This window comes from Anas acuta, chromosome Z (genome assembly GCF_963932015.1).
Source record: "Anas acuta chromosome Z, bAnaAcu1.1, whole genome shotgun sequence".
In the NCBI taxonomy this organism is placed as follows: Eukaryota; Metazoa; Chordata; class Aves; order Anseriformes; family Anatidae; genus Anas; species Anas acuta.
Window position 1 is genome coordinate 31,791,043 of NC_089017.1, and position 15,708 is coordinate 31,806,750.

General features: G+C 35.5%; 1 protein-coding gene across 2 annotated transcripts in view; it reads left to right on the top strand.

Annotated features, from left to right (window-relative positions):
- FOCAD (focadhesin) overlaps positions 1 to 15,708 on the top strand; it is a 116,258-nt gene that overhangs the window by 54,831 nt on the left and 45,719 nt on the right. For both annotated transcript variants that reach the window (XM_068665959.1, XM_068665960.1), the window contains 6 exons: positions 7,955 to 8,089; positions 8,471 to 8,521; positions 9,177 to 9,260; positions 10,737 to 10,869; positions 14,529 to 14,717; positions 14,985 to 15,106. In XM_068665959.1, the coding sequence (XP_068522060.1) occupies positions 7,955 to 8,089; positions 8,471 to 8,521; positions 9,177 to 9,260; positions 10,737 to 10,869; positions 14,529 to 14,717; positions 14,985 to 15,106 (714 nt within the window). The remainder of the gene's footprint in view (positions 1 to 7,954; positions 8,090 to 8,470; positions 8,522 to 9,176; positions 9,261 to 10,736; positions 10,870 to 14,528; positions 14,718 to 14,984; positions 15,107 to 15,708) is intronic.

Genomic DNA, 15,708 nt, shown 5'->3' on the forward strand with positions numbered 1-15,708 from the left:
TTGAGTATTTACATTCCAGTCTGCAGAGCAGGAACCCGACAAGTTGTAGTCAGAGGATTTTGTTTTGGTACTTTCTCACTTTCTGCCATGTGAAAGGGATTTTATTTCTTTGAGCTTTTCAATGTGCAGCTGCTTAGGCACAGGGTTTTAGTGAGCACCTAATTTTTAGTCAACTTCTGCACTGGTATAACAAACTACATTTTCCTATGTTTAGTGTTGACATAGTTGATGAGGGAACTATATACATTGGGTGACTTGTCAAAGGAGGGTACTGAGAGTCTCAGAAAGGCTTCTTTGTAAAAGTAATGCTGTAGTAAAACTTGCTGTAACATTGATTTTTTTTTGGTCAGATGTTGTGGAAGAATAGCCTTCCAGTTCATTGACTGCAGTAATCATTTGGTGTAAATGTAAAGGCTTTATGCAAAGTAAATAACACTACATGAATAGCATTGGGAGTATTAGCTTTACTTTTGCATGATTTACAAGAAGGGCTAAGCCCCTTTTAAAATTTTCTTTGTGTGTCTAACTAAAGGTCTTTAATGACTAGCACACAGTGACTTGCGCATCAAAAATGTAAAATACACATAGTTCTTGCCAGACCACATTTCCTGTTTCTGGGTAATTTTTTTTTCCTAATGTGATTTCAACAGAAGTCAGTGTATTTGCTATGAGGCCATCTATCCTGGCTTCTAATTGGTTTCATGTGTCAAGTACTGTATGAAAGCCAAGAAACATTCAAGAATGAAAATGCTAGGCATAGTATTTTAAGCCCCTTCCCAGCCTTTTTGTGGAAGTGGTTTCTTGCTGTTTACTTCCTCAATCGACATTTATTTGTTTTATTGATCAGAAAGTAAACAGCAGAGCAATATAATGAACTGAAAACTTATGTGAGAACAAATTATGTTGACTGAGTTTGACATTTAGAAGGAATTACAAAGCAGGATGTTGTTTAAACAGCATACACTTCATAAATGTATTCTTAAAAACATGAATCTGTACTGAGATATTATCAGAAAATCATTACATTCTTCTTGGACTCAAAGTTTGTCTTTACCAGGTCTGATTCATGTCTCACTGTCATCTTCCTTACTTTGTATCACTGGCCTTGTACATAGTTAACAACCTAATTTATATTTGAACTCTTTAGCCAGCAGTGGCTTACCTGTGCAGAATATATGTTGAAGGCAGATGCCAGGGTCTCTGCTTTGTGCCCGAATAAGCTCTCTGTATAGGCAGGAGTTTTTCATAACAATTAATGGACAAATAAAATAAGTTGCCTAGAAACCTTATTGGCCTGTGCTGAGTCCAGCTGGTCTGCTGAACACTTAGAGTCAGAATATATGCAATTGTAAGGATACATTTGATTTTCTGATTGCCTGTTGCTGCTGCTAAAAGTGCCTCTGCTTCTTTTTTTTTCCATCTGAACTTCCTAGATAAAAATCATGTTACCAGCTTTGCTTTCAAGTCAGCCACCAAAATTTGTTTCAATGTATGTTCATTGCTGGTGTGAATTCTGGTTTTTGAAAGCTGGAAGTATCAAAAGTACATTGGCAGTGTAAACTTGATTCTTCTTATGATTGTATTATATTACATGATTATACACAGTTCCTCTGTCTACACCTGCCAAAACACAACATCTTAATCTTGGAAATATTTGCTACAGTGATCTGGCATTTTCTGTGTCATACTGGTGCAGTGTAGCCAGTGTTAGCACATTTTCTTCCGTCTTTCTACCTATTTTTGCTGTCCCGAGCTTTTCTATTGTATATATTTTGTTAATTCATTTGATTTTTATTACTATTATTTTTATTGTTTTAGGACTAGAACAAAATTCTAACATTGTCTTCTGGTTTCAGCAACAGGATAGTGAGTACTCTTGCAGTCTTTGTAAGAAATGGAATATAGAAGTAGCTTTCTGGACACTGAGTATCTTCAGGAAGACTGAAATCATTAGTGTGTTTTAAGTGAAGAAGTTACTAACTTCCTAAGCTTATGAAAATTTGATTTTCTTCAGAACACATAATATGACAATAAATATATATAAATACATATATGCACAATAAGTAAATAAAAACTAATTGTTGTCTTAAACTGCAGTAAATGTTGTCTTAAATTGTGCAATTTAAAACACTATCAGTGGTTTTAAGTTGTATTTTACATCTCCTGTTTGGTTTTCAACTTCATCTATTCATTGCATGCACAAAATAAATTAAGGAAAACTGTGATCTAAATGCTTAGCAGAAACTGGAAAACTGTGTAGTCCACAAGAATTCCCATTTTGTAGCTGAAACTTCATTGTAAGCATTTCATATTTAAATGTAGACAGACTGGATATGATGATCACAGTCAGCCTTTCTTTGTGGAAATGACACTGAGGTGTGGTTCTGCTGTTAATGCTCAGGATTAATAGAAGTGCTTCTGCCTCTGCAGCACCATCATATCAGCTGATTTCATAGAATCATAGAATATCTTCAATTGTATGGGACCCACAAAGATCAGACGCTATGTCTGAGAGCACTGTCCAAATGCTTCTTTAACTCCAGCAGACTTGCTGCTGTGACTACTTCCCAGGGAGCCTGTTCTAGTGCCCGACCACTCTCACAGTGAAGAACCTGTTCCTAACATCCAGCCTGAACCTCTTATTTTGGAGGCATGTTGGAATATTGGCCAAAATATGTTTAAAAGAAAGATGGGTTTATTTACTTTGATTTATTCCTGTATTGTATTTGTCTTTAAATTTCAGAAGGCAACAGGGGTTTATCTTTTGTTAACATAGTGGGTTGTAGTTATGTAAAGCAATGGTATGACCTTTACTTTTGCAAGTTGCAGGTATTTCTCTAGCTGGCTCTTAGATACTTAATAACAGAGGATATGTCTGGTGGCTTTTGCTGCAGTTACATGTTCTGGAAAAATTTGGATAAGTTTTGTCCTAGTTGTAGTTGGGAGGAGATAGAGAATTTCAGGCAATCATTGTGAAAAATGTGGGGTTGCCCTGCAATAAACGGTGAATAGAATATGTTGACATGGGTATCATCATATTTGTTATTTGGATAAACAGATTCAATGGTAAGATTTTACAGAAAAGCAAGAGAGGAAGACAAATGATTGAGGAATAGCCACCTGAGGATCATGTGGGGACAATGACAGGCTGAGCAATCTGGTTTGTCTTTCTGTTGAACCTACCAGATTGGTTTTAATAAGAACTACAATTGTACTGGGGTACCATTTTTCTTTTGTGCATACTCTAGTAAGTGATCTCAAGGTTGCTAAGAGGTGATGGAGTTGTTCAGAAAGCTGTTAAACAAGGCCTATTCACAACTGTGTTTTCTAGGTTAGAAAGCAATGCTGCTTTGGTTTTTCAAAATGCCATAAGTTTTGAGCAGAATAAATGTCTTGACTGCAAAAAAATAAATAAATAAATAAAGGAGAAAAGCCCTCTTCTTACATGATGCTGCCTCAGGATAGAAAATATATAGGCTGCAAGATAATTGTCACATGCTAGTGGTCACGTGGAATGATCAGCTGTGCCAACCACAGCCTTGAGAATTGCTCCTACACAAGTGTTGTGGTCCATAATCCACCCAACAGGAGAGGCAACTTGCTCTGTGTAACTCGCTTCTCATTATTTCTACTGCTATATATCTGCTACTTTTAGAGCAGTAGGTCACATGAAATAGGAGTGCGTTTTATCTCTTTGACATCAGGAAATCTTAGCTTTTATTTTTTACCCTTCTAGTAAATACGTTTCTGTTTAGTGGTTTGTCTAGAAGTAAGCTTGCCATTTTAAAGTAAAACTTAAATATAACAGGAAAACACAGTGCATTCTGTTTTCTATTTTTACCAGAAGTACTGAGAGCTCCAAAGTTATATGGTTATCATACATGTATATCTTCGGTTAGAAAGATTGCCTTTCTAATGGTCTTCTTACCTGTTACCTGAAAGCGGATAATGTGTGTGATAGTCTAGGAGAGAATGAAATGAAACTGTCTTTGTTAGCTTATCATTTAGTAGTCATCCTTTAATCAGACTCCACTAATACACAAATTTATTTGTTTTTCTAAATAGTAATTCAAGGTGTATTTTCTGTTTCCAGACAACGCGTTCATTACCAAGTTAAAAGTTTAAGATAGCTTATAAGTTTAGTAAGAACTTACTGTGTTAATAGACATGTCTGTTCTTCTGGGTACTGAAGAGATATTTCTCATTCTTGCAAATAGTGTGTTTCAAGAGATGGGAAGGGGAGGCATCGTTTTCACTCGCAATGTAATCAGATTAAGTGTTTCTAGCCTTCAGTGTTTGTTACCATAGAAATATTCCCATGGGTTTTCAATTCATAAATTGGTTCAACTCAAAAGGCATCTCCAGTGTTTGAAACTGTTCTCTAAAGTGTTCTTTGCAGACAGTGAAATGACTGCTTAATTCAGCAATTAGCTGTGATATTGAGCATGTTGTTTTTCTCAATATGGAGTAATGCTAAAACTGTCTTTTTCAATGCTTTTATGGAATATGTTAATAAACATCTCGTCATTTAATTTCATTATATAGGTGGATTTGTATTTGTCTCTGAGTCTTCCATTGTTTTGTTTTAATTTCATAGATCTGGAAAAAATTTTCATAACAGTTGCACTGATTGTTTAAATAAAAGTTTTAATTTGCAGTTCTGGAATGTTTCCCCTTTAAAAAGCTCAGTATATACTTCTTTTTTCTTTTAGACTTCGGTTATATGCCCTGCGTTCTTACGGGTTTGGGTGTTTTTGTTTGTTTATTTTGGTTTTGTTTCGTTTTTGTTTTGTGGCTTTTCCCTTTTTGCTCCACTGTTGTTGTCTGAAATCTGAAAGATAAATAGTAGCAACAGATAACAACTCTGACAGAATTATTTTAGACATAATGACAACATCTGAAAAGTGAAATTCTCCACAGGGAGCAGTGTGGGATTTGATCAAATGCTTCAGGGAAATTATTGAAGTTTTCACTAGAATGTATTACTCCTTACAAAGAGAAAACACTGGCAACTGGAAAAGCATTGCAAGGAAAAATGGTCAATTTTTTGTACCCATAATAGTGTCTGTTTTCCTATGGAATACAGGCACTTCTCTTTGTGATCTTTTGGATAATTCTTCAGCTAGAGCTATACAACTGGCTGAATATCTTATGCTCATTTCCTAGTGCCTAGAAATGCCAAACATTATATTGTATTGACTGCTCATTGAACCATCATACAGATCCTGAAAGACAAAGATAAGCCAGGTAAAGATTATTTTTATATCCAGGAAAAGCTAAGTAGAGCCAATCATGTCTTACTGCTGTGTTGTAATTACAGTAGCAGTGTGCATGTGTTCTTATTATTTTCTTCACTATATTAAGTAAATTGAATAAGTTGTGTTGAATAACTAAGTAGTAGTAAAGACTTAGTCTTTCAGCTTGATGTAAGATAGGATGAATATGGAAGACATCACTAATGGCAGCAATTATTCTAACACATAGACATGTTCTGGACACCTCACCCTGAATGTTCTCAGTTACCAGATACTGCAGCATCCTCCTCTGTCAGCTCTCAGAAACAGGCTCATTGATTTGTTGACTGCTTTTTTCATATCAAGTGTATATTAGTCTTACAGATAAATTTACCTAATAAAGAGTTATAGATGAATGGTTTAAAAGGCAACAACAAAAACTTCTGATAAAACTTACATCAGAAGAAGTGCATGTGGGACACCCACATACAATATCATCAAAGAATCACAGAACGGCTTGGGTTGGAAGAGACCTTAAAGACCCCCCTATACTATGTGCGGAAATGTAGTACAACTGCGTCTTTTCTGTCAGTATTCCTTTTTACAGTTAGGAGAAATCAAAGCCTTTTCATTCTTCCAAGATCTCTAAGAAAATAAAATTCCAATGCCTGTTTCCTAATCCTTTCTTATGATCCAAAAGCTTAATCTCTCTCTCTCTACTGTAAAATTTTATGCTAATAATGTGTGAATTTCTGAATTTCTAGGCATAGTGTCTTAAATGCTTTAATAAGTAGTTGCTAACCATTATATAGACTCATGACTTTGAATTACAGGTAGTTTGTTAAAGTACGTAAGAAAAATCACAAACTTAAGCACAAAAAGTGATCTCATATTTAGTGAGACTGTTTATGTATTTAAAGCTAGGCTGAAAATAGAATGCCTTTTTGTATTGAGGCCTGGAAAATGAAGCATCTTTACAGAATATTCTTCCAAGTACCTTGCAAAAGAATGAAGTATTTATCGACTTGATAAATAGAACCTTTTTTTTTTTTTCTGTGAAACAACACTGTAATAAGAGGGTTGATGAAACTGTAATTTACAATGCACTTGTGAGCCATGAAAGTCAGAGTTGGCTGGGGCAAAAAAGTTGAGCAATTTGGTGTTGCATATCAAGTGCAGAATGTGGATGGGGAAGAAGTTCTTCAATCTGATATAAATTTTAGCTATTAGATTATGTAATAAAGATATATACATAAGAGTATGTAATAAAGATATATACATATTTATATATCTGTTGAGCAGATCCATAAGACTTCACATAGTTTTAGCTTAGCATAGCTGTAACACTTTCCACTTCATCTTGGATAGGAATTAGAATTCTTTTCTGATGGTCTTTTTTGCCACCTAACCCCCAGGACTGTTAAGTTTTGAAACTTAATTACTTAGCTTTCCCTACAGGTATTAAAGAGCAAGGTAGAATTCTTTCAGTGTGGTGTTATCTTTTTGTTAGAAGAATGTATTTATTTATTTATTCATCCATGCTTTCTAAGCTGAAAAATATCAGCCTCAAAACCATACCCTTCAAGATGCTCTGAGTATTGGATTTCATTATCTGTAATGACAAGTAACTTTGCTTTTCAGGGTATATTTGTCTTATAACCATATTAGTGTTCTGAATTGAAAAAACTGCAAGAGCATGAATTCCCAGTTTATATTGGATTCTTTGTAGAATGGATGTTTGCAGATGCTCTTGGTTTTAGCTGCATTGACCAAATTTTGGTGTAGATGATTTTTATTTTAATGAACTAATACCTTGGGATTGGAGAAACATATGTAAGGGGCATCTATCCATCACCTTCTATTTAATGCAAAGTAACTTTCTGGCCCCTGATAGGACTGCAAGGGGAGATTTAAAAGGGTAAGGGTAGCTACTGTCTGATGAGGACTTGGAATGTAAATTAGAAGACCCCAAACTAATAGAATAATAAAATAAAAATAAATTCCATGATTTTCAACCAGTTCCACAGTATTTCTAAGTTAACAGTTAAAAGTATGTTACTGTCTCTGTCTTCTTTGCAGAATGATTTTTTCTTATGTTTGTGGTTCATTTTTCCTTTAATGTCAGTTGTTCAATACATGAACTGCTTAGTTTAGGGCTCATGAAGTTATGGTATTAGTGTTTATTTTAGTTTGACTTATTTTCAATGCCTTCTGGATTCCTGCAGTTTTACATTCCTTCTTTCTATTCCACACATTTATTGGGATTTGGTTGGGTTTAAATATTAAGGACATTTTGTTTTGGAGGGCTCCCGAGGAACATAGCTTCCTCTGCCTCCATCCAGTTGAACTCCAGAGACAGCCTGCTCCTAAGCTAACTAAAGTCAAGTAGAGTGGTTGTGTTTATGAATATGGATTCTGCATCTGCAGCCTTATTTGTACTGCTGCAATACTCTTATTTATTCCTATTGGATAGCTGCTTTATCTGATGAGGTTTCATCTAGTATTATTGCATGACATCAGTGAATACATTGTGAGATGGTTAATACAAATGAATTTTTAATGTGCTTGTAGCTGCTTCTTTTTTGTTTGTTTGTTTTTAATGCAACCTATATTAATTCATATTCCTGAGTAGGAAGAAAGAAAGCAAGTGCCGGAAGCAAATGTTATGCCATGCAGATTGGGGTTGCTGTTATTAATGATTCCTCCAACTTTCCCTTCAGGTTGTTTGCATTCGTTCTACGTGGAATGCTCTGTCACCGAAGCTGAGTTGTGATACAAGACCCCTTATTTTAAAAGCACTGAATGAATTGTTTGCCCTGGTTCCCTCATTAACAGTGAATACAAATGAATATGAGGTATGTACCCATTGTCTTAGGTGATTCTTTTTCTTTTCATGTCTCTTTGCGTATGAGTTTTGTAAGTGCCTGCTTATTTTTTTTACTATCTTTAAAATTGCACCCCCTGCCTAATTAATTTCCATAGAGTTTCATGATTTTAGCTTGCATTAAAGAATCTGAAGAGTTGGGTAAGAAATTCCATTGTAAGGCTGATCAGATGTTTCCCCCTTCCCAGAATGTAAGGACACGTGAGTGTGTTTATAGTTCAGACCTGTGCCCCTTGCATTTTCCTAGTTCAGTACATGTTGAAGCAGCAGATTGTGTAAGGTAACGTGCCTTTATTTCAACTGCTTATTTGCTTAAAGAAAATCTGAGTTCATTGGTTTTTTGCTTTTATAGAAATTCAAAGCTCAAGTTATCAGCTTCCTTTGGAAAAACACACAAAACAAGGTAGGTAACAACTGAAAATATTAATAACAATATTAAGTTTTATACATTTCTGTCAAGAAAAGGTTATCAGTGTCAGCAATCTTATTTTCTTCTTGTCATCCACTGTTCAACACTGTTTTTGGAGCAGTTTGATGAACATGAAAAGTGGTAGGGTGGTTCTGAGATACACAACTCCCAATAAAAGTTACAACACCAAAGTAGTTTGATTCTCCTGGTAGACTTCATCAATGACAAGGTAAAGCTCTTGGTTAAGCTGAAGCTGTGATAACTAACTCAATTTTATAACAGTGGGAGTGCTGGGCCATTGTAGCTCTAAGGCTAATAGAACCAAATAAATGTATTTTAAATGTGGTTCATTCTTCTACTTACTTACACTTAATACAGTAATGGAGTATAGCAAAATACAGTAATGGAGTACAGCAATTGGAATATCGAGGCCTATATCATTGGTCTTTCTATTTGGCATTTGTATATAAAAGTAAGCAAGAAATTTGGAGAGTTCCTCAGGAAAGCACTGCTGTCTAAAAAAAAAAAAAAAAAAAAAAGGACAGTTACTCTTTTTCAGTGTTCAGTGGTTAGGCTTTTAGTTTGTGGTTTCCAGTGTAAAACAATGCTGTATGTTATGTTTGTGATTTTCTTTCTGCTGATTTTCTAGGATGCTATTGTAGCAGTTTCAGCCTACAAAGCACTCTCGTCGTTTGGCTCTGAAGAACATACAATTCTTCATCTTCCTGAACAGGTAGCAATGTTGTATGTTCAGCGGTGAAGACATGTCACTTCCAGCTTACATGAGGTGTATTTTCTTAGAAGGATGTGTCATCTGTAAGAGACAACCCTAAGGAACTTCATAGAAAGAAAATGGGCTCCTGCTAGTGAAATGGGATGGTATTGCATATGATTAGCATAACTAAGGTTTATGAGAGAAGAAAGCCACAAGTGGAGGCTAAGCAAGGGATAGGCAGTCAGAAGATAGTTTTTCTTCTTTCAGTAGTTAAGTAGTTAAGTGGGTTATTTGTTGGACCCTGATTTCCATTTTATGGTCTTCTAATAATACATGCAATCGAGCCTTGACACTAAGGAGCTCTTTTATGACTGCAATAGGTAGAACAGTATTCACTTGTGCTTAGTACTCTCTTATTCCTGAATTGGGAAGTCGGTTTCAGACGCATGTGTTTCTTTGGAACTAAGATGAAGGCTTTTTCTGTGTTTGTTTTGAACTTTTAAAGCATGATATTTTACTTTATTGTTGTTGTTGATAAAGGCAGCCAGGAAGGAATTGAAGTTATTTATTGGACAATTTCTTAAGTATGCAGAGAGCTGCTAAAATCCAAAACTTCCGTCTGATCAGTTGACTCAATAACCTTACAAAATGAAATAGTAGAAGGAGAAGAACATGTAAGGTCATCTATGTGAATTATTTTCTGCCTTTTTAGAATAACCTTGTAAGATAGACTGGGCAATGATTGGTACTACATTGGTACTTTATGATGTAGTAAATGTTTCTGTAAGATTTTATTTCCTGCCTTATGACATGATTGGCTCTGTTTGGGAGTTGTAACTGCCTATTATGAAAAGGCCAAAACAAGCAGCTTTAAAATTAAAAGCCATACTTTCTTTATATAAATCAACGAGAAGAGTTGAGCATAAACCTTGCAAGTGAAGAATGCTTTTGTGTAGAAGAGCACAAGATAGAGGGAAAGCTCTTAATGCTGCTGCAATGCTAAGTCCGTATTTCAGTGTTATTGACGCTGCTACTTTACACTTCTTAGAAAACAAATATATTTTCATTGAAAGCATTGTGAATATGTTGTAGTTCTTTAAATTCTCAAAACTTACACAAAAATATCTTTTTAAATTGAAAACGCTCTGTGCATATTGAAGTGCCAATATAAAACATTATTTTTCTCTTTGCTAGAAGAATCAGAATTAAAATTAAATTTTAGTAATACTATTTCAGTGCATGAATGTCAAGATCAATTTCATTACTAGAGATATTATGGATTTACATATCCATGTGATTTCTATCAGCCAATTCTGCATTTAATTTAGGTACATGGAAAGATTTAATTCTTTCAGCTTCAAATTAATGAAATTGAGTGAATTAATGGAATAAGGAACTTTTTGTATTTAATTGCTATTTTTGACATTTGGAATCATGAAAATTAATGACGATTCAGAGGTTTTGTGCTGACATTTCATTTTTTTAATCTTTCAGGCACGAGGAGAAATTAACCCACTGGAAGAGACAGACATGAATGAAGAGGAAGAGGAGAAGGAGCTGGACCTTTGTGTTCCAGGTTCTTCATATATCAAACTGTTGTTTCTAACACCAGCTTCTGTTTTAGGAGGTATAGTATTTTCAGTGTTTACGCTTGTTTTGCAGATTTGTAACAACAATGACTATACAGGCCTTTGGCTTTCTTATAATGGAATGTCATGCTGAAGAGCAGCCTGATTTGTTTCTGTCATCTGAAAAATTACAGGGAAAAAATATAAAGTAAAACTTGAAAGAACATCAAAACCTGCAACCCAGTCTTAGGAAAAGAGTGGGTCAGAGGTCCTGATGTTGGGAAGAAAACATTGTTATTTAAAAATCATTATTTTAAGTGTTTTGTCCTATAGCAAAAGGCAGTTGCTTGTTATTTGCTTTTAGTGTCCAAGTGGCTGTTACTTCATGCAAGTGCAATTTCAGCAGGGAAGACCATGCCGACATTTTTAAATTCAAGTCTATATTTTATGTTGAAGAAGAAGAAAAATAAAACAAACAAAAGAACAACAAATATAGCAATCACCACTAAACCCACAAAACCTAGTGTTTTATAAAACAGTTTTCCCAGTATAAAGAGCACCACATGCTTTCTAACTGTGCACAAATAATACTAAAACAGTGCAGTATACAAAAACTAATCAATTAATGAAGATAATTGTGCTAAACTTAATTTTAGTTATGTATATTTATACTGAAGTATGCTTCAAGGGGTGTTGTTTCGGTGATGTGCTTACTTTGACACCTAGGCAGTTGAATCACCTGTAGTGTTCATTGGTGGGGGTTTTGTTTGGTTTTGTATTTAAGTTCACTTAATTACTACAGTTAATGCTATCTTCTACTTCCAGTTAGAAAATTGTGACACTGGTGCATGCACACAGGCATTGTTGTTTCACTGTTAGAATGCCTGAGATTAGTTTGTGATTGCATCCTGCAATGAGATAGTTAATCTTTGTTGTGTTTTCCTCTAGTTAGGGTTCCTAGCTGTTGATGAAATACTCTATGTGTTTAAGTCTGGAATACATGCAACCTCACCTAGAGAAATAATCTGTATCCCCTAATTATTGAATTCTGGAAGCTTGCAGGGAAGACTGGCATAACATACTTGATGTTCCTGAACAAAAGCTTTAGTGACTGGCAGAGGTTGTGAATTTTCACTCTCTGAAAAGTTATGAAACCATATCCCAAGAATCACTAGGTCTTCATTCTATTGGTGCTGAATCTATGCTGTCATACCTGGTGGAATTTTGCTGTGACATGATACTGAAATCTTGTTGCTTGGAGGCAGAAAGATCTAGGTGCTTTCTAGGAAATCTCCAGGTCTCTATTTCTCAAACTTTCCCCTGAAGTCCTTCCTAGAGTACACTAAATAAACTAAAGGCACTTGCTTTCTCTAGAGATCTCTTTTTGCTTTTCCTTGCTGAGTCCTTAAACTCTAAATTGCTTCTTTTTACTTTTTCCTCCCTCCATCCCTCTTTAATCCTTGCAAGGGGAGGGAAAATCTTTAACTTTTTCATCCTTCACATACTTCTTCCTGAAGAGATGAACACTTAACTGATATGGTAACTGCAGTTAAAACACTGACCTCCAAGCAGAAGGTCATCTTGCTGCTGGCATTATTATTGAATTACAGGATTTTTTTTTCCTAAGAGACTTCTCCAGCTCTGTGTGAGGAAAATGCCCAGGCTTACAAATCTACAGGATGTGTTTATGCAGCAGAGCTGAGAAAAATCAGAAAACAAAGTAAAGGTAGACTTTCTATGGCTAGTGGTGAGAACATGCTGCAATTCCACTTTACCATAGTTGTCTGCTTATGTGAAGCATTGAAAAATGAAGTTTTGAGCAGTATCTTCCTCAGACTCCTTTAAAACTTATTTGTCATTTCAGTTTTTGTATTGTGTCAAAGCATTGGAGTCCACAAGGATGGGAATGGATATGATGATCTTTGTTACAGATTATTTTTGATTTCAGTAGTTTTTCATCTTGAATTTTGTAAAATTGAAACCTGTTAGTTAGAGAGTTAAAAAAAAAAAAAAATAACGTATAACAAAAATGTAAAATTCAAACAACAACTAGTTTTATTATTGTTATTCAGAGAGTATCTCTGCAGGAAAGTTGTGAAGAATTTTGTTTATGTAAAGTTGTATCTTTTTTCCTTCAGAATGATTGCAAACTTTAAAATAAGATACCCTGTCATTTGCTTCACATGTAGATGTTCATGAAATCTACCCAGATATTTCAGTGCTTTTCTGTCTGGCAGCCTAGATCCTTGGGTTGTATCTCTTGCACAAAGAATTGATTTTAATGCAATTCAGTCATTTGGCATGACTAGCAAGTGCAGTCATGCCAAATACATGCCAATACAACGACAGTGAGTATTCCTTGTCTTAGGGTGACTCTGTGAATGTGGATATTTAACAACAGAGAAAGAAATGAGTTGGCCTCTTACAGAGTTTTTCTCTATTGCTGTAAATGCCCTAAACAGAAAAGCTCTTATAAATTTATAGGTGGGTGGATAGTGTTTTTCTGTCACCAAATTTAGTTTTCTTGGAAGAATATATGTCATTGAGAAATGTGGACATAGATTTATTTTTTTTTTTTCAATCACTGTAGTGAAATTTGCTAAATGCATTGTGAGGTTTTTGTATGAAATACGTTGGCATTATGTGTAGAAAAAAAATCCACAGATAGAGGTACCATTCCTGCCATGATATAAAAACCTGTCAGATTTAGACTACTACTCTATTATGAAGTTGATTTGGGAAAGAATATTCCCAAAAAATATAGTAACTTGGTGAAAGTAGGAGATTTAAGGAAGCTCCAGTATAAACCTACTTTATTTCAAGCTGTGAGAGGTATTTCTGGGAACTAAGAAAGACAACTTGAATGATGTTTTGTCTCCTATGTTCTCAAGTTTCTAGTCAACACAGGGCTACATCTCATTTGAGAACTTGTGTGCCAAAGTTTCAAGCCTAGTTACTATAAATCCCCTTAAAACTTGGTTGTATAGTAAAAGCACTAACAGACTCCTAAACATATCAGTTTGGCAAGGTGCTTGAATAATGCTGGCTCTTAGCTGCTACGTACTAACACCATGTATGTCGTATGCATGTGCTTATACAGTAGATACAGAAACAAGATCTTTTTCTCTAACATGTGCCTGTAAGAAGTACTTCAGATTGACTTCACAAATGAGCAGTAGTTTTATATTAATTCTGTAAACTTCAATCCTAGCTAGACTATAAAATGAATGGCTTAAGAGCACAGAATTTAATAAACAGCATCTACTGCTATGGTCTCTCTGTATCCCATTTGCATAGACACACTATACTTCCATCCACCCTCTTCATTGCACTTCTCTTAAATCTCCGTAAGAACAATCTGTTTTCAAAGACAAAAATTATTACTAGATTGGGAAATATGATTTAAATTTCTCATTTGTTCTTCTGCAAACCTGTGCCAGTGTAACTAGTGTAACAGTAAAAGAAAACAATGATCAGCTCAGAGAGTAGTTCAGGCTATTTTTCTTCTCTGCCCAAGTGTCTGATAAGACATTCAGAGCTTCTTGAAGTTGCAGTGGCAGTTCCTTGACCTTGAGCTTCATTACTGGATTATCTAAGCATACATGCCCTGAAGCATAGATGTCCATCAGCTGGGGTTTTCCATTGTTTGTTTTTTTTCCCAGTTATCAGTCTCTGATGTTGCCTTTCCTCTGTGATCCCATCTTTGTGCTTTATCCAGCATTTGAAGAGTTTGCAACATCACTTGTGAAGCAGGAGATGACCAACATGCCCCGTGGTGTGTATCATTCTGCCCTGAGAGGAGCTGCCACACGCTCAGACCAGGGGAAGACTGTGGCAGGTGTTCCAAATTTCTTGCTGAAAATGTATGAGAGGAACAAACAACCAGGAATGACGCCAGGCCTTGCAGGTAGGGTGCCACTTTCTTGGATTTAAGTACATATATGCACTTTAACCCAATGATTTATTGGATCAGAATCTGAGAGTGAATCTCCTTAAGAAACAGTGACATCTTATGCTGCTTGCATACGTTTACATATGTCACTTAGGCTTTAAGTTTGTTGATTCGATTTAGTTTTATATCTTTTTGGGTTCCCAGTTGTCACATGTAAAACTTCTGAACTATATCAAGAGTATTTTTTATTGAGCTTTCTTTTTCCTTCCCTCCCTCTTTAAGCTGGCATGCTGCTGTGTTACGATCTTCCAGTCCATATCGGCAAAGATGGCAAGCCTATTAATCGCTTTCTGGCTAGCAGGGGACACAATTTCCAGCAAATGTTGGTAGCGCTCATTCACGAGGTAAGGTGCTAGATTTCCATCCCCTCCCCCCCCAATTTTTTGGAAGTGTTATGCCTCCTTCTCTCATTTGTTTATGCTAATTAGTAAGAAGTAACTACAGCAATGCCATTTGTGAATGTATCATAATTAACAAAAGTTGCTGTGAAGGATGGTTGAATTGAACAGGTAAATGCATTTTTGAGTGTTTACTGTAAAAATCAGAACAACAAAAAGCTGGCCTTTGCCTTTTTCTGCCTTGCATTGCTGTTTATACCTTCCTTACACCTGTTGTGTCTAACCAGTTCTAGTTGAACAGAAAGTCTGAACAATGATGGGGCTCCATGGGGAAATGACATCTACATTTCCCCTAAGACTTTCTGTTTTATTCTGTCTCTTAAATGTTGCTACTCCCTGACCTATTATGATACCATGCAATCATCTTTGGTAAACTGTAATATGTGTGTGGTTTTGGAGAAAGAGCAAGAAGCAATCTGCTCATTTAATCATTACAGAAAATGAAGTGCTTAAAACCAGTTTTTATAGAGAGATTAGTTATGGTATTTAAATGATTGATTTGAAAGTTGAGTACTTCAGCCTTACAGAACAGAAGGTTCTGGGATGAC